Source organism: Crocuta crocuta, unplaced genomic scaffold (genome assembly GCF_008692635.1).
Source record: "Crocuta crocuta isolate KB4526 unplaced genomic scaffold, BGI_CrCroc_1.0 scaffold556, whole genome shotgun sequence".
NCBI classification, from domain to species: domain Eukaryota; kingdom Metazoa; phylum Chordata; class Mammalia; order Carnivora; family Hyaenidae; genus Crocuta; species Crocuta crocuta.
Window position 1 is genome coordinate 1,933,056 of NW_027527436.1, and position 20,421 is coordinate 1,953,476.

The 20,421-nt window shown below is 36.8% G+C and overlaps 1 protein-coding gene across 14 annotated transcripts in view; it reads right to left on the bottom strand.

Annotated features, from left to right (window-relative positions):
• Positions 1–20,421, bottom strand: part of LOC144227628 (uncharacterized) — an 82,686-nt gene that overhangs the window by 38,649 nt on the left and 23,616 nt on the right. For 9 of the 14 annotated variants that reach the window (XM_077759362.1, XM_077759331.1, XM_077759325.1 and 6 more), the window contains one exon: positions 19,463–19,986. The exons of 2 other annotated variants lie outside the window; for them this stretch is intronic. In XM_077759362.1, coding sequence (XP_077615488.1) covers positions 19,571–19,972 — 402 coding nt within the window. In that variant the 5' untranslated portion in view covers positions 19,973–19,986 and the 3' untranslated portion in view covers positions 19,463–19,570. Of the gene's footprint in view, positions 1–19,462; positions 19,987–20,421 lie in introns of those variants that run through there. 3 more of the 14 variants (XR_013334013.1, XM_077759372.1, XM_077759380.1) reach the window with 2 other exon arrangements.

Below are 20,421 nucleotides of genomic sequence, written 5' to 3' on the forward strand. Positions count from 1 at the left end.
AAAATAACTTAATAATTTAAATAAAGTTAATGCATTACAAAAAAAATTACACTCTCACCTGGTTTCTCCATATTGTATCTATTTAGGGAGATGTGTCTTATGAAATGCCCTATTTTGATCAAACTTGAGAAACTCTTCTTACCCTCACTGGCAATTGAATGATACAGTTTTGATTTCAAATTTGACTCTGTTTGCTTTATGCTACCATTTAACTTTCATCTGCGCTATTCACCACTGGTCTGCTCTGTATTTCTAACTGCAGTTGGTTCAAATCTCTACAGGGATTTCAGCTGAGTCATTTGGGGCTTATACTTTTACACCTTCCTTGGTGAGTTCAGTGCTGCCAGATCTCTTGAAAGCCTTTCTAAGCCTTGTTTTTAGTTCACTAACATTTCTGTCAATTGACCAGTCCCTATGTCAGTGACAGATGCGTGGAGCACATTAGCTGTGGGCCCATCTCTACATGAGAAAATACCTCTTTTTTTTGAACAGTGCAACACAATGTCTGAAAAATAAGCCTGATAACAAAAGTTGATGTGTGCTTTCATGTTGAACTATCCTTAAGTTCCTTAAAACAGTTCTCTAAAATGTCACAAAATTCCCTCTATCCAGGGTGAAGCAGACTACAGAGACAGGGTCATGTAGTCACTTTCCACAAAAGGAGAAACAGTGGTATCTTTCAACTTAGTCTCTTCTTCATAGAAATCCAGGACTTTTGAGTCATTGGACCACACATTCATGATCCTGCCATGAATGCACTATGAGTCTACAACGATCAGTGGCAAAGTATAAAGCCCACTGACATAAATTATCAGAGAAAATTAATTTAACCACTCTCAAAGATATATTATCAATAAAATGGGGACATTAACAGACCTGAATTCCGACCGCTGCTGTACAATGAACTGAGAAAACGTATGTAAAGCAGTGACCAGACTGGATTTTTTAAAGTTTTCTATAAATTTAGCAAGTATTTAATTTTTACCATTAGGTTCACACACGCAAATACTGAATTGTGCAAAAAATGCATTTTTATGTTTTCAAAGAGTAATGGCAATAGAGACTAACCTAGGAAAATATTTATAATTGATTGGTTTTTCATAATACTGCAAAGAATGAAAAGATTTAACATTGTAATGGAAGGGGTCTATCAATGAGTTCAGAAAAAAATTATTTCTTTGTTTGTTTAGTAGACATGAATGATTTCTGACATTCTACCCACTGACTATAATCTTCTTCACTTCTATAGCATTGTGGTAAAGGAGTGCAATGCATAGAATTGAACTGCCTGGGTTCAAATCCGGATTTTGCCCTACAGTGGCTGGAACTTTAGACAAGTTTCTTAGTTTTTTCCTGGGCTGTGCTCATTGCTACTGGGCTGGGCAGAGCTAAAAACACAAATGTATTTATAAACACATATATCCATCTCTACATCATGACAGCCATGAGTTTACACTAATACCATGAATTGCATTCCAATACAAAGGGTTCATTCAAGTTTTCACCATTTCATATTTGTACTTCCCTTCTCTAGTGGTGAAAACCTGCCTTCCATTATCTTCAGTATGTCTGCATATTTATTCAATATCCCTCTACATAGACAATCTCCAGACTCTAGCCAATGGTCATGTCACACAGAAGCTTTCCTCTAGTGAACTGCACACGTGCCAGGCTTTCACGTCTTTGCCTGAACCCACACAGTGTTCTTTGTACATCATGAACACCTTTGAGAAATTGATGCAAACTACCTCTCCTTTCTCCAGAAAAGGCATATAAACATTTTCTGTACAAAAATGTATACTACTTCATATAAATGCATATACAACTTGCATTATAAATAAGCTATGAAGTTTTTGCCCTTCTGTGACTAATTTCATGTGGCATAATACAGGGAATGTTGGCTTACTGATGCTTCACGATCAAAACTATCCTTAGTAAACCTGGAGTCAGACTATCTCAGTTAGAATTGTGGTTTCAGCAGATAAAGGCATAACTTTGTGCAAATAACTTTGCCATTCTGTGCCCCGGTTTCCTCATCTGTAAAATGGAGAAAAGAATAGCATCTATTTAATTTTTGTTTGTGAGAATTAATTTTTGCCAAGTGTTTCAAATAGTTTATAGCACAGATTTAAATAAACACTGGGTAAATTTCAGCCAAACTTAAAAAAAGAAAACGAGACAACATTTCCTCACTATTAATAAATTGGCATGCTGTAATAGTCTATAATCATTTAAATATCAAAACTGTGTATACAAACAATGGTAGAAACAGCCTAAAGATAGTCTGATCTTACTTTGAACCGAATTACCAGTCTTATGCTGACACTTGGTAGAGGGGCCAAAATAGCCAGTTGTCTCCATCTCTGTATAGGCTTTCATTACATGGCTGTTGGTATTAAGAAAAGTCAGCACAGTTCTCAGAAGCACATTGTTGCAACTATATGGTCACAGATTAAGAGCTAAACCTCAGATCCAAAGTCAGTTCAGTCAAATCTATGAAACTGGAACAGGGCACTAAAATTGTCTAAATCTGCTGTGTGGTAAACAGGTATCCATTTTGACTGAATTCTCTTATCTTTTCAATTGGTTGTCTTGGCATTCGTAGTGGCTTTAGTATAAACACTTAAGAAGTGAATACAATATTTATCTCCCTCACCACTCAGACTGACGACTGTAGTTTGACAATCTAAGATGAAAGATCTATTCTGAGTGCAAATAGTTATTACTAAGCGATGTGAGCATTTTCAAAGATGAACACAATGTACAATTTTGGGGCCATAAACAAGCTTCAATTACTACTATTCTCATGTGAGTGTTTATATTTCAAAAGTATTTGGATCAAAGAATATAATTTTTAAAAAATATCAAGGCCATTTGTGTTCCTTTGGGTTACTTCTGAAGTTTAGATACAGTGTTTATCAAAATTGTTTGTCTTGTAGAGGTAAGAATGACATTTCTAGACTACTAGCTACATATTTAGGAATGGTCTGTCAGATAATCAGGCCTATAAATAAGAACTGGAAGCAGCTGGAACAGAATTGAATTCCTCTGGATAATTGGCATATATGTCACCCAGGGAGAAGCAAGTACTTTGTCTAAAATAATGTTGACTGATAAGACAGGACATGTCTTCCCACATATACTACACATTTTCACAGGGGAAAAAAAAAGCCCAGTGTCCAGAGCCACTTTAAATTTCATGACTATGTACTTTAAAATCAAATGGGCCAGTTTCTTGAAACCTTAGCAAAAGGAGGCAAAATGTCAAACATTCTTATAATCAATCCCAGGTTTGTGTTTTGGGAACTGCACTTTCCAGTAAGTACAACAGATTATAAAATAAACAGTTTAAGTAGAAAAGGCTCAATTAAACATATTTATAAAATATCTGCTTTTGAGCTAATTATATAACACTATTCATGGTTAGCAGTGGGAAAACCAGCCACTGGTTTCCAAATGATGTCTCGTCATATAAAGGAAAGCAACGAATATATTAAGGAAGCACTTTGGAAAGTGGTAAAGACTGTGTCAGTTAATCAAAATTATCTATAAAATGACCTTGACACTCACTTTTATAAAATCAACCATAAAGTTAAACCTCATCATTTTTTGGTGCTAGTATATTGGTGAAAACACACAATCACTCCCTCATACCTACAGAAAAAAGACGAACATGTTACATCATAAGATAATACCTGGTTGAGAGAACGTATCCCATTTGAGAAAAATCTGTTGCTATATTTAAACATTGTTTATTTCTCTTTGTCCTTAGAATTACAAATAATCATAACTAAATTTAGTGTTAATTTCTATTAGTCTGAGATGCTAATTTTTAAGCCACAGTGATCATGGAATTTAAAAGAGAAAGTAGAATCAGTAAAACTACAGCATGATGCTAAAAGAAAAATACAAAGAACTTAAATTTTTGTCATAACTCTAAAATCATGATTCATGACCAAAAAAGCTTACTTTTGCAAAATTTTTTTCAGTTTTGAAGACATGGGATATGGAGCATAAAATACAATCTGAATTCCTTTTATTCATTTATTCAGTAAATAATTATTGAGTACCTAAATTATTCATTATAATTAATCCCTATCCAGAGAAAGCAGTGAGATATGTATACAAATAAGGAAATAGAGCGGCTAATGTGTGCCAAGCATTAAAATGGTCACTGTATGTTATCTGCAATCACTTAAAATGCTGCCTGGTGAGGGTTAGGACTCCATTTTGCCTCTAAGAGAACAGAGGGTCAGAGAGGCTCCCCAGCTTCTCAACACCCAGAATTCAAACCAAGGTCAGTCTTGTTGCTAAGCTTTTTCAAGTACAATCATGTTGTATAGCTATACTTCAGGAAGAAATACCATATCTAAATTCAGTTTAACAAACTTGTTTTCAGAACTGAGAGTTAGAAGAAATATTCTTGTGTTTCTCTATCCTTGTCTTTTGCCTTAATCATCTTTTCAAAATACAGCTGCTCAGGATAGATCATTGGCCAAGATTTCACTCTTACCAATTGGTTCCATGGGCTATTTTCTTTAAAGTAACCATACACATTAAAGCGACTTATTTTAGAATGTTTATGAGTTTAGAGAACTAGCTATAAGAGTTGTAGTTGCATTTTTGTATAAACTACGCTCACTCTAAAATAACATGGTTCCTACAAATTCAAAATTTAAAACCAACTCAATAGTTGTGGTTGACAGGCTCTATATAGATTTTAGTTTATAAAAGTTAGAATTGTAATCTGAATGAGGGCTGCAGAAGGCACCATGCAGGTTATCTAAATCCTTAGTCTTTCTCCCCTTAAGAACCAGAGGGCAGAATTAATGGCAACCAAAGTCACTGGAAAATGGGGGGAATCCCAGAAAAGAGAAGGTAAGAGGGAGTAGCCCAACATTTTGTGTATAAAATTTGCGAAAACATTGGCTGATTCTGAGACTAGGCATCCAGTTAAAAACAAAGAACAAAAACAAAAACAAAAACAAAACCTGAACTTTGATATGAGCTGCCACACAAAAGGCAATGTTTGCAGTTTAAATACAACCATATTAAGTGCAACTAAAACCAAAATCAAGACTCTTCAGAGTACTACAAGAGCAGGCTAGGCTTCCAAAATATCACAGTAACCCTGTTTATTATATAATCCAAGAAAATGTTACTTATGCTCAAAAGATAACACAACAGGGGAAGCTGGCTGGCTCAGTCAATTAAGCAGCTGACTTTGGCTCAGGTCATGATCTCAGGGTTGAAGGGTTTAAGCCCTGCATAGCGCCCTGTGCTGACAGCTCCGAGCCTAGAGCCTGCTTTGGATTCTGTGTGTCCCTCTCTCTGCCCCTCCCCCACTCATGCTCTGTGTCTATAAGGAATAAGTAAACATTTTGTTTTAAAAAAGAAAACACAATAATGGATATCAACAGTGAGATTATCTAGATGTTGGAATTAGCAGACAAGAATTTAAGCAACTTTTAATTACTAAACTTGACAATATAAATGAAACGATGACCTAATGAATAAATAGATGGGAAATCTCATCAGAGAAAGAGTAAGTATACAAAAGACTCAAATAGAAATTCTAGAACTGCAAATATAAACCTCTGAAATAAAAAAAAAATTCACTTGTTGTGTTCAACAGCAGAAAGGAGATAAAAGGAAAAAAGAATCAGTAAATTTCAAAATAGATCAATAAATATAGACTAGTCTATAGATCGATTTCCTTCCTTCCTTCCTTCCTTCCTTTTTGTATTATATTAGTTTCAGGTGTATAATATAGTGATTCAACAATTTCATACAGCACCCGGTACTCATCAGAAGTGTGCTCCTTAATCCCCATCACCTATTTAACCCATTCTCCCATCCCCTCCCCTCTGGTAACCATCAGTTTGTTGTCTATAATTTAAAGAGTCTGCTTCTTGATTTGTCTCTCTCTCTCTCTCTCTTTTTTCCTTTGCTCATTTGTTTTGCTTCTTAAATTCCACATGAGTGAAATCAAATGTTATTTGTCTTTCTCTGACTTATTTTGCTTAGAATTATACTCTCCACCTCCACCCATGTAAGTGGCAAGATTTGTTTTTATGGCTGAATAATTCTTTATTCATTCATCAATCAATAGATGCTTAGGCTTTTTCCATATCTTGGCCACTATAAATAATGCTGCTACAAACATAGGGGTGCATGTATCTAAATTAGTGCTTTTGTATTGTGTAAATACCCAGTAGTGCAATTGCTAGGGCATAGATTAGTTCTATTTTTAACTTTTTTTAGGAACCTTCATACTGTCTTCCACAGTGGCTGCACCAGTTTGCATTCCCACCAACAGTGCATGAGTGTTCTGTGTTATTTTTTTCATATCCACACATGCAGCATAAAAATTTCACTAGCCTTGGATGCTATCTGAGAAAATGATTTGATTATTCTCTCATATAGTGTGATCTCTAATATTACGTTAAGCCAAATGTTATAAAACTGTCTTAAACAAACAAAAACAACAGCAACAACAAGTTTATTTTTCCTCTATATTATGGTAAGAGTGCTTAGTCCTACATGTTGATATTTTAACAACCTTGGAATCATCTATCAAATGCATTCTACAATATATCTTTAGTTCCAAATCATGTGATCATGTTTATGTTAAATGCTATTGGGGGGGTTTGTTCAGAATGTAGTATTTTCATCTTTAGTTTAAGTTCCTATTTGTTAAGTCTGTTATGCTTGCAACCCATGTGACTCAAGCTTTGTTTCTCATCAAAGTCTACAAAGACTTGGGGGCCTGGATGGGTCAGTTGGTTAAGTAAGACTCTTGGTTTCAGCTCAGGTCATGGTCTCACAGTTTGTGAGTTCAAGTGTGCATCAGGCTCCGCACTGGCAGCGTGGAGCCTGCTTGAGATTCATTCTCTCTCTCCCAATAAATACATAAACTTTTAAAAACAAAACAAAGCAAAAGTCCTCAAAGATTTATTTATATATCAAAATGACAATTCTTTTGAATTCATAAAGATAGATATACTAGACTCAGGGAAATGGTCATTTTTTCCCATGCTGTTTTATTTCCTAGTATGAAGCTACCCGAAGAAAAGAAGTGAAAATCAGAAACTTTATGAGTATTAAAAACAGAGCAAAAGGGTGGTGTTCAGGGAGTTTTCATGATGCAGGCACAGCTTAATAATTGTTCCTTTCTTCAAAAACTATAGCTGTAACTTCTTGGCATAAATGGTCACTTATTAGCCTTAGCTTCTTTAGCATGATAATCTTTCCAATTTATTTAATATTTATATTGAACTATATGATCTAAAAGTTATCTAAAGGCTTCCATATTTCTTTGTATTCTCAAGAATTCTGCACATGGGAATTCAAAAGAATATAAACTGAATACAAAAGAACCAGAATTGATAACCTAGTATCGGTATACACTCTCCATCATGAAGTATGGGAATGGGAATGGGAAAGTTCTTTCTCCCCAATTCCTACACTGCTGGATTCAGCAATGATCAGTGATTTCTGATTCTTAAACTGCATTTGATTTCTTAAAAACAAAAACAAAAAATTATTTTTTTAATCTCTCTTCAACGTAAAAACCTAGGTCAGTTTTGTGGCGATGTAGCACCTTGTAGTATGCATGTACATTTCCATCTGAAGTGTTTTCCCCTTATTTCATCTTTGCTTTGAATCACATTCTAATCATAATAAGAACGACATTGGATCCTGGTATCCTTCTAATGCTCAACCTGATGCTCACCTTAGAGATCCAGGCTTATAATGGCAACTGCTCCAGTTCTTCAGTATTTAAAAATACTTTCATTTTCAAAGCTTTAACAGAACGTATTCACGTGATTAGAACGGAGAAAGCAGCAAAACCTAAAAGCACTTTTATCTTGTTTAATGTTTCTAGAGCTTTATTCTACATGACAGGCAAATTATATACTTCCCTTTATTTTTGAACAAATGAAAACAAAGAACAGATATTACCCATTTGAGCAATAGTAGTTTTACATCACATTTTAACTCACAGTAACCCTAATGAATTCTCGTTATTGAAGTGATAGATGATCAATTTTTGAGTCACAGAAGCAGTTCAAAACTAGTTCTTCTACTCTCAATTGCTTCACTAAATCTCCATTATGATCGTTTAGTCTTTCTCACCCCACCCCAGCCCCTTGCTTCTCCTAGGAAAAAAATGAGCTTTTTTTGCACAAAATAGTAATGACATGCTTTATTCTAATAAAAGAAATTTGCATTTTGGAAGCACGAGTATGATAATGATGGAGACTAAATTAAATATGCACTACCCATGTAAATAGCCAGCATTTCTTCTATAGTCTCCTAATGCCATGAGCTGAGCATTCACAAAGACTAGATTTCTCACGGTGCTGACAAAGTGAGGCGAGCAATAGAAAGTAGGAAAGCTCTAACAGCAGTGGTGCTTTATACTCCATGAGTACTTTAAGATTAAAAATGTAGTTTTATCTCAGTGTGAGGCCAATGTTAATAACTAGTCCTATTCAAGGGAAGCGTCAAGAACTCTGTAATTGAAAGTTGCCCAATTGTGCATGGACTAACCTAACTTTTGAGTAGCACAATTCATCTTAGTCAGTATTTCACTTAAATAACAAAGTTTCAATAAAGCAGCAAGTGCTTTTACTTTATGTATTATCAACTTTGATGCCCTGAATGTGTTTCCGCTTTTGCAAATGATGGTACATGTAAATAGCACTCTGGCAGATTCTGATTACAAAATCAGGCAGGCAGAAAAATTCATTTATGGCTAAAAGAACAGCAAATGTTATAATACTCGATCTTGAGCAAAACAATGATCATTTTACTTACAGCTAACTTATCCACTGTCAGGGCATACATTTCTACAAGTTAATTTTTTTATGCTTCTTTTGATTGATTTATTTTTTTTACCAGAGCAACACTTTATCAGCTATCTTCACTTATGTTCTATTTTTTGATTACTGAAATTTTGTCTGTTAAGCTAATTATGCTGGAACTCCATGTTCACTTAAAAAATGAGAACTACAACTTCCATAATTGCATATGTATATGAATGATGTGAAAACCCCCAGCCATGATCCATGGGTGTGTGCATTATAAAAATTTCTTTTGACTCTTGACAAATATCCCAGAGGAACAAAATAATAAGATAGGGTTTCCTTCATTGTTTCTCACAGTGGGACTCAGCTTTATGTCTACTTCTTTTTGATCTACTTGACAAAACATAAATCTGGACTCTAGAGTCATTTAGGCACAACTTACAAATCTCCATCAAGGGAGAGTTCATAAATGTCTGCATTCATGGCATCATTTAATGTCTCTCCTTCAGTTACTTGAGATTATCTCGAAGCTAGTATTTATCTGACAAAGTTACATTTATTATACATGCATGTCCAGATTGAGCAATTATCTTTTTTAAGTTCACTGAGACAGGTCAACTTAAACATACAGGCTATTGTCCAACATTGTCACATTCACGTTCTCGAGCAAAATTTCTTATTAGCTATTGAAATGTAGTGTGCAGGTTGGAATCTTAGTGTGACTGTTCTCCTGCCCATCTGTCATGATTATTTTGCCTGTTCACATTGTGATATGCCAACATGAACTGGAAACAGAAGCCAATGAAGGTCTGAATGAGGGATGTAGCATTTGGAATACACAATAGAACTTATTTTCCCCCTGTGAAATGTTTCTAACAAAGAACAAATCAATGAGATCTTTTTAAAGGATTTTCCCAATGGCCATCTTTCAAAAGTAAATATTGTAAGCAATAAAAATTTGCATGGAATTGTACTTTGGTGAGATTCATATCCCATAACCAGATTTACAACTTCTGTTTTTGTCTTGGAGTATGGTATGAAAAAATTTTTGTAACCTGCTACTTATTAAAAATTGTAACCAGGGACAGCCTGGGTTAGGATTTAGGAATGAATATCCAGGTTAATAAATGTATGAGTAGAGTCTGAAAGAAATATCGTAGCACAGGAAGTGCATCTAAAGAAGGTGAAAGATCCACATAAAAGTGAAAAAATAGTGGAGAGAGTAAAAAAAACTAAAGTCTAGAGGTGGAACCAAATTAGAGACCAAAAGGTGAATTCAGGTGCCTCATTTCAGAGCAGGATAGGAAACTTGGAGAAACCTAGATGAATTTTTCCTAAATGTATTTCCAGTTTGGTGCCTCAAATGCACAGTGTTAAATAATCTGACGTTAGCACTTCCAGGAGGTAGGTAGTTATCAATTACATCTATTCAAACCTTATAAAATCCTAGAAACAATGGTGCTTTAGGCACTGATAATCACACTGACTTAGTAACTGGATAATCTGGAGAAAAATTCTCTTTTTAACATTTGTCCCAGTAGCCTGATATGATCTAAATAATAAACTAATTGCTGAGTGCATGTACAGTAGAAAAGATGAAACATCCACAACTTCTTTCCAGGATTAGTACTTTCAAGGCCAATTCATATAGCACGTAACTGTGAGAAAAATTGTCCAGGGGGTGGATACAAATTAACAAGGAATCAGGACTTTTCTTTATGAAATGATCATTTTGACTTTCGAAGGTCATGAGTCAAAATGATAGTTTCACAAAGAAAAACTATATCCTTGTTGATATTCTTCACTATTTCCCATCCCTAGGTGTATGCTGAAGCACTAAAATCTCCCTTTGAATTTACACAAAACTTGTATCAGGATGGTTTATTCTCTGCAAGAAAGATAAACTAGAGATGAAAATAAAGATCTTTTCTCTGGCGACCTCTTAACTTCAAATTTAATGACAGGCTCTAATTTCTTCTGCATATTGTGTTAAAGTACATGTAATTGTCTTAATATCTGTGTCCTCCAAAAACTGATATGTTGACACCCAGTTAAGATTTCAATGAGAAGATATGAGGAGATGAGGCTTTGGGGAAATGATTAGGTGATGAGGCTGGAACTCTCATGACTGGGTTTAGCACTTTTGTGTAAGAAGCCCCAGAGAGCTCCCTTATACCTTCCATCATGTGAGGAGGTAATATAAAGATGGTCATCTACAAAACAGGAAGCACATCTTCACGAGACACCAAATGTGTTGGTGCTTTTATCTTGGATGTCCAATTCTCCAAACTGAGAAGTAAATGTCTATTGTTCATAAGCTGCTCAGTCTAAGAAGGTCTTAGGTTATAGGAGCCCAAATAGACTAAGACAGTAAGTACTTTCAGTGTGGGATCCCAAAGTGTCTGTAGATAGAATTAATTCTCAGTATGCTTTGTTTCTGTCATAGTTTTATGCATTTTATCTTATGTATGTTAAGAAACATCATTTAGAGAAGAAGCTCATATCCTTTATGAGATTGTCAAGGGGATCTAAGAACACATAGGAAGTTGAGAAGACAAGTTCTAAAGGTTAGAGAAAATACCAGCTCTCCTCGTGAATGCCAGAAACTTCTTGCTCCAGATGTCTACTCAATACTAAAACAATAAGGCAAATCAAGTGAAACAAGCAGTGAAATAGCACTTGATTATATTTTGTCAGTCACCCACAGATACAAATCATTAATAATCAAAACAGACTGAGTACTTCCTTTTTAGATCTGGGGCCTATAACTGAAGTCAGTTTGTCACAGTAAAAACAAACAAGTAAAACAAAGTGCCATCTAGTGTCAGCGTCACAATAAGATTATGGGGAGATGATCTTTGGGGTCTCCAATAATAACTCACTGAGTGTCTAAACTATCTGCCAAAAATACCTTAAAATAAATTAATTGATAATCTTCAGATACTTGTAGCAAACATGTTAAGAAGGGGAAATTAACTATGCATATTTACCCACAAATGAATGTATGTGTTAGAGACAAATTCTAAGTTTCTTTCCACACGTTATGTGAATGGGGTTCACAATTCTGTTTTGTGTCTCATAGTTTATAGGTCTTTCATGTTTTATTTTATTGCTACTTTAAATTCCATCCTAAGAAATATTAGGCCGCTATTTTAAGAAAGATAGAATCTATTTATGGTTTGATTTCGCTCAGGCTGCAATACATGCTTTCACACCTTCAAAAATACATCATTCTACTTCATTTTCTGAAGAGCTGAAATTTATGATTATCTTCCATTGCAGCCAATGACTTCTATTTACAAGAAGTGTAATGGAGATTCTTTTTTCATTTTTCAGAACAGCAAAGATTCAGCCTTGTTGTGTAAGTTTTGACTCCCTAGAAAACTTCACCAAGGTCAACAATCTTACATAAAAGTGATATTTATAGTCTCTTAAGACTTAAAACAATCTAAATAGGTCACATTATCATTATCAGAAGTTAACTATTTTATTACAAAAAGATCCAAAGTGTGTTATTCAATTAATTATCTTTCTAATGGGTAGTATCTCTTCAGTGTGCCATTTGTCATGACATTTATCCAACATGGTACTCTATATGGATAATAATGAGAGGGAATAAAAATACACATCTAAACTCTCCTTAGAGGTAATTATGTTGTCAAATTCGCAGGTAATGGGAAAGTTTTCTAAGCTTTGAATACATTCTAACATGGACTTAGAGGTGTTTTTGGTTTTGTTTGCCAATTTTCTCAACAAACATTATTTTTACAAGTGAAGTTCCACACAAACGACAAATCACGACGACAACCCAGGATGAGTTTGGAAACATAAAATATAAAAGCCAGTGTGAAATGATTGATTGTTGAACTTGGAAGAATATTTTATTCTGTCTTAAAAAATATGTCTAATATCATAGGGCACAACATGTAACTGAAGTTAATAGTCAGCACGTTCCGATTATGGTAAATGACAAAACTGTGGATTTTTTCCCCCAGAAATTAACCTTAAAATATATGATCACTTCTGCATGTTCTTGGAGTCTATACGGATATGTCTCCTCTACTCCAAGAACTTGAAAATAAGGGAAATCACGCTGCCCACTGAACATTACAATACGGAAATAAAAGGTAATGAATCAGACTGTAAAATTGTTGTTATGGGACATGGTTATACTTAGAATTCACACAACTAATACATTGTCCAGTTTTTCCAGTTGTGCAGGCCAAGGACCTTACAGTCATCACTTCCTCTCCTACTATTTATATTTTACTTTTAATCCTTCAACACATTCTTAAAGCTCTATCATTGAAATCTGTCACCATCTCTACGTTCTCCATTCCTTTCCAAGAAGTGAATATCTTTTGGTGGGATTGTTGCAATAGTCTCCTGACTGGTCTTCGTGACTCTGCTGAGTATCTCTCCAGCCTATCGTCAACACAGCAACCAGAGCGATACTGTTAAAATGTATATTAGATCAAGTGTTCTTCTCAAACTCCCTCAAAGGCACCCAAGTTATTCAGAGAAGTCAACATCTTTAGAATGACTTAAATGGCCCGGGAGGATCTCACAACCTCCAGACCCTACTTATGACCCTATCACCAATTCCCATTTCATCTTCTTTTACTCCTCTCTTTGCTCACTCTCCTCTGTCCATGTGGAGTATTTATGAGTATTCACACACATATTCATGGGACTGAAAAGGCCAAGTCCTGTTCCAGGAATTCAGCACTTGTTGATCCCTTTGTCTGGAGCATCCTACGCAATTGAGATTCTTGCCAGCCTTTCTCATTCTCTGTAGATCTCAATTACACGCCTTCTTCTCAGTATAGGCTCCCTAATAACCCTATTTAAAATGACATCACTGATCACCCCTGACCGCTTCTCTCCAATACCCCATTCGTCTTCTTGATTTATTTGCCTCCATAGCACTTACCATCTAACCTGCTACATACTTTATTTATTTTGTTTATTATCTGTTTCTCCACATTAGGAAGATCCAACAGAATAGAGATAGTTGCCTATTTTAGTCACTATGGTGTCCCAGCACCATGACAGTGCTTTGCACAAGGTAGAAACTCTAAAATTATTTGCTGAACGAATAAATAAAGGAAGGAGTGAGTCATAGAAGATTTATAAAGGAACAGATATGCAAATTCCCTGAAGATACGATATAGCTTCCATATCAAGACAAGCCTAAATTTAATAAATTCACAGATGTGAAGAGAGAATATATCAGAGAGAAGAAGAGGGAGCAGCAATAGGAAGGCATAAAGCATTAATGACACAAAACTTATCAGTGCTCTCTGCTTACGAAAGGCTTTGCAAAGGATTTTCAGCTTCATTGGTGATTTGGTGAGCTAGATGTCTTCAGTTATCTTAGCTTAAAGACATTAATATGAAATTATTTAATGAGAGACATCTGGGTGGCTCAGTCAATTAAGTATCTGACTCTGGATTTCTGCTCAGGTCATGATCTCATGGTTTGGGGGCTCAAGCCTCACATGGGTCTCTGTGTTGACAGCGTGCAGCCTGCTTGGGATTCTCTCTCTCCCTCTCTTTGCCCCTCCATCTCCAACTCTCTCTCTCTCTCTCTCCCTCAAAGTTAAATACATAAACATTTAAAAAATAATAATAATAAATGATTCTAATGAACTTCTTTGGGCTCTCACATCAACCAATAAATCTCTGACTCCCCCTTAGGTCTGCTTACAGGTTAAAAATGATCACATGGAGTAGGACTTATGATTCAGATTTAACTTCCTATGTAATAAATATGGTGAGAGAACGCATTTATGTGGGATCTGTTGAGGAAGTTTAGAGATTAATAAACCTGATTCTTCTTTTATTTACTTCTTCATTCAGTAAACATCCTGATGTAAGATGGCCAACTATCCCAGTTTGTCCAGGACTGATGTGAGACCTTTTCTGTTAAAATTAAGAAAGTCCTGGGTGGACCAAGACGGGTTGGTCATCCCAGCCACTACATGCCAGACACTGTAATAAAGGGTAGGGATAATAAAAAAAAAAGTTGTTATTGCATAAGCTCCTTCACTGAATATCTGAGAAATCTCTTTATCTACTGTATTTGCCAATAACGAATTGACTTTTATGGTCTCAAGCATATCAGTTAAATTCAACAAATGTTTACATATAATATCTACTCTCTGTAAACATTTGGAACTAGTAATCTATTTCAAAATGAAAATAATTTAGAGACTAATTAGGGAGACAGCACAATAAGAGGTATGGTAAAATTAACTTGGTATACTGAGGATTTATTGAGTATATATTATTTGCCAGACATGATTTAGGTGCTAGAAACATACATATTTTTAAAATATGAGCAGAGCTTAGCATTCTCTAAATGGCTTCTTAGCTCTAGTTTAAATTCTGTCTGGCTCTTTTTCCTGGACATCTGCCCATTGGAACAGACTATCAAAGAGGAAAAAGAATCCCTTTAAATATGTAACTTACCCTTCATGCATTTTGGGAGCTACAAGAATCAGCCATTATCTGTTTTTCCTAGTATTCAACCAAAGATTCTAATTTCTCTAATTCCAGATGCAATCACAGAACTCTAATTGACTGCATCCATTTGTTTCAGAAAGAGAGTGTTACTTTTATCATAAGCATCATAAGAGTTAAATCACCTACAGAGACAATCTTGTGCTACGGAAACCAATTCACACACCGCAGTCTGAGCCAAATTTCAGAAACTCTGTTTTTTTTGCCTGTGTGTAGGTTTCTTTAGTCTCTACTGCAGGTGACTTAAGAAGTTCTATCACTACCATGGGTCCTGTCTGGCCTTTGATGAAAATCATTTTTGTTCAGCAGCATTAGCTACCCATTATCTTTTGGAGAGGCATGAGAGGCAGGGTCTAAACAATAAAAGAAAGGCCATCACATGTCTTTATTTATCCAAGCATTCAAAGACTTGAAAATACCTTCCTTAGCAACAAATCTACAACAGCAGTCTTTAAGTAGGAACTGCAGCCTTTCTTTAGATACAGAGAGAAAAGTGCTTACGCAGTCCTCTGTTAGAAATTCTCCATCCCTCGCATTATTAGAGACAACCTGGTGGTAAGTCTTCAAAGCTAATACACTAGTAGCTACACCTCAAGTTTTCTTTCAGTTGTTTCTTCAATTGTGACCATCACTGTTCTGATGCCACCTTGGAGAAAGTTTCAGTCAGCAAATTTAAGGGCTAGTCATCATAGTAATGCTAGTATGTTACACTGCTTAATTTGAATCTCTAGTTGAAAGTGGGGTAGAGCGATAGAAAGATCGAAAGCAGCTTGAGAATTAAGGGATTTAAATAACACTTATGCTCAAACGAACCTCCTCAAACAAAACTTTCCAGAGTGAAACTTTCATCATCGCTGCACTGATCGGGATTTTAAACTGGACATCTCAAAGTTCTTCAAGCTCCACATGTCGGAAATGAAACTCATTATTACCATCCCTCAATAAGCTCTTCCACTTCATTCCAATTAACGGAGCTACAAGTCATTGATACCATGGGCCTAGGAGCTGTTTCCGATTTTTCTGTCCTCACTACTGCCACACAATTATTCACCAGTGAGCTCCACCAAAGATCTGGTGGATCTTTGGATCCACAAAGACTGGGAAAGCTAAGACGGAGCTTAAATGTATTGTCGTTTCACTTCATCTATTAAACAAGCAACAAACTGCAAAGGTGCTATATGCAAGTAAACTTAAACCCAAGTAAGTGGACTCAACTGCCCAATAGCCCCCTTCATTTCTCCCAGAGCTGTGCCAGGAGAGAGACAGTCAGTGAGGCCACATGGAAGTATAAAAATCCACTAATTGAAGGAGCCCAGATTGAGGGTTGTGTATATTTTGTAGTATCTGGCTAGTGGAGGGGCTCTGACAGTACTCAGAGTTCACCATACTCCAGAATAAATAAATACTTCCGTGGTATTTTCCCTACTCACCAGTATGTCTACTGAGGTTTCAACTCTGCAAGACAGGTCCATGACCCACCACCACACCAATGCTGTTGTCTCTACTTTCTATTTTTTTTAATGTTCATTTGTTTACTTGTTTGAGAGAGAGAAAGAGAGCGAGCCAGGGAAGAGAAGGGATTTCTCCTTGAGAGAAATCCCAAGGGGGCTCCTTGCTGTCAGCACAGAGCCCAATGCAGGGCTTGAACTGGCTGACGAACTGTGAGATCATGGCCCAAATGGAAACAAGAATTGGAGGCTTAACTGACCAAGCGACCCAGGCACCCCTGTCAACTCTACTTGCAAGACCTGTGACATGAGTGCCTCCTATCCATTTCCACTGCCACTGCTTCAGTGTGGAGTCTGACCACCTCTTATGCTTCAGCCTCACCTCACTTTAACCCATCATTTACAGGGCACCCAGTTAGCCACCACATACGCATCACTTGCAGTTTAAGAACACCTTATGACTCCATGCTGGGTAAAATCCAAACTCCTCACTGTGATACAAAAGGCCTCTCGGGCTGCAGACCCTGATTTTTCCCTCTGCTATTATTTCTCACTATTGTCCTATTTAAAATCTCCTTTCCTGCAAATGTCCAATTGCTGTTCTGTGGCTCTGTCATGCTAGGTCGCTCCATTCCTGCCTCCGCACGTTGTATCCTCCCTCCATGCCTTTGTTATTCGATGATCATGTATTTAAAGTCAACTTAATGCCCAGCATCTAGGCTCTAAGGATCCAAATTTAGGTAAGACATGCTTTTCTGCAAAGAATTTGGTATTTGGGAGAAATTCAAGCATATAAATCAACAGAAATACAGAAAGTGATAAATTTTTAGTAAGGTCATATAAAAATTATTATGGGAGCCCAGAGAAATATCCACTAGAGGGATGATAAGGGAAGGTGGGCACTGAAGACTTCTTAATACTTTTGTTAAAATTTTACAGAAGTTTTACATCATATCATTGCTGGGAATTTTCTTATTTAGTCTGCCACCCTCACTTCTAGGCTGATAGGAGCCCCATTTTCTAGTCTAGGGGGAAGAGTGAATGGTCTGGATCTCTCAAAAAGGGTTTTGTTTTGTTTTGTTTTTTCAGTTGGGATTTGACAAAGCCTCGGAATATAATGGGAAAAAACACCTTACAAAAAATAACCAGTGGATATAACAGGAAAAAAAAACCCAAAGGCAAAATAATGTCATTAAATGTTCTCAGCTCTCATTACTGATAAGCTGTAGGTACTGATTTAGCAGTCATGTGAAGGACAGTAGTGTGGTGCCTTAATCTGTCCAGGCTGCTATAACAAAATACCATAGACTGGGTGGCTTAGAAATGAAACAAAACAAAAATATGTTTCAGAGTTCTATAGCCTGAAAATCTGAAATCAGGGTGCCAGAATGGTCAGGCTCCAGGCACCCACTTTGTGGTTGCAGACTGCTGACTCCTTGCTGTGTCCTCACGTGGTGGAAGGGGGAAGGTATCTCTGTGAGGTCTCTTTTATAAGAGCACTAACCTCATCCATGAGGACCCTACTCTCATGACATAAGCACCTCCCACAGACCTCAATTCCAAGTCCATCATATTGGGCATTAGGTTCTAACATAAAAAATTGTGGGATAACACAAGCATGCAGACTGTAGCATGTGAGGTGAAATGAAAGCGAGCAGTTTCTTTGTATTAAGTACAGAATCCATCACCTGTTACTTTCAGATCTTGACTCATCATCTTGGTCATGTTCCAGCCTTCTCCAGTAATGTGCCTTATCAGCTTTTATTCTCAACTACCCATCTGAACAACACCAACCCAATCCACCTGGGAGTGGTAATCTTTCTTTCAAAGTAGGCACACAAGGATAAATGGGTGGGTTGATGGATGTGTGGATGAGTAATATGCATGCCTGAACTACCATTTATGGTATAATCTCTGTCCTACTTCCTTCTGTTTAATAACCCTTATTATTCTTGGGGTAATGGATAATTGATCAGATGCAAAAAAAAAAAAAAGAAATAAATAGGAGAAATGTATATAAACTATTATTAAAGCCTCGATGTTTTATATTCCTTTCTTCCCTGGTGAGTGTCTATTATATTCCTTTCAGACTCAGTTTAATCATCTCTCCTCTATAATGTCCTCCTGACTCCCAGCTGATTTGATCATTCCCTCCACAATAATATAGGCATATACGATACGTACACACTTAAAGTTGCCACGCTATTATTTTTCTCAAGTCCCATTAGACTGGGGGCACCTAAAACTGCAGCTTACGTAACTAAAGGCTTTCCCGTGTTAAAATCCTAATAGCACAGCACCATATTATTCATTTGTCTTTGCTGGGGGAGACTTTGTTCCAGATGATAATCTTTGATATCTGAGTTAATTAGAATCATGTTTTTATGTCCAAATTGTTACCACTCTTTCGTTTTTAATTTTTTTAAACGTTTACCTATTTATTTTGAGAGAAAGAGAGCAGTGGAGGGGCAAAGAAAGGGGAGAGAGAATCCCAAGCAGGCTCTACGGTGTCACCAAACATAAGGCTTGAACTCACGAACCTGTGAGTTCATGACCTGGGCTGACATCAAGAGTCAGATGCTCAACCAACTGAACACCCCCCCCACACACACAGGTGCCCCTACCACTCTACCTACTTAATTAAAACATACTGAAGTTAATTTTACCTGTCTTTTGACTCATGTTTATTGTTTAGAACTGTTGTTACAGACACATTTTTGAGGTCTATTAAGGTATGGGATCATGCTTTCTTCCATTTTTTACAAATCTTTTTTCTCTGTAGTATCAGGCAGCAGGATCCCAGGCACTAACACCGCTGCCGGCTCGGGCTGAGGGGGCATCTTCCCAGGAGCTGCTCCTGAAACTGCCAGGGTTTTGGCACCAGCTGCCAGGATATATGCGGTCACTGGGGTCTGGGACACAGCGGTCACTGTCGAGGTCACCAAGGTCACAGGCATCAGGGCTGCAAAGAGCACCAAGACTGTCAGGGTCCTGGGCGCCACCATGGCTCCTAGAAATCGGTATTCTTTCACCCGCGTTACTTCTGCCACTGCTCCACAGGTGCCGTCCCTGATCCCCCAGATTCGCCACCGCCGTGACGTCCAGCCCACCTGCCCTCAGCTCTACAGATGTGTGCATCGCTCTGGCGTCCTGGTGGGCTGTGCAGAGAAATCTCTGTTGGCTCATGGATGTCCTAGCGGCTATAAATTGAAGGAGAGTTTTGAAAGGAATGATTTATGCTACCACGATACCCATGTCCCTTTCTAACAAGTAAATTACATGAGTTACATTAAGACTTGCATTTTTGCTGCCCTAAGACTTGAAAAAAAATGAATTAATTCTTCAGCCTCAAGTCTCTAAGTCTATTCTAGATGAGTGAAGTCCTTCAGAAAGGTAAGGCCCATGAATGGAAGGTGTGCTCTTGAATGTGGTAAGTAAGTAAGAATGTAGTAATAAAAGAAACAGCAATAGATAAATGGTAAAAAGTAGCCCCCAATTTTCCCACTGATATATTTTGGAAAAAATATTAATTATTGGAACTTAAAGCAATAGATATAATCTTCTTAAAGCCTTACTGCTTTGGACCCAAATTTATTCAATTAATTTGCATCTGAAATAGTAACCTTTCAATGGTG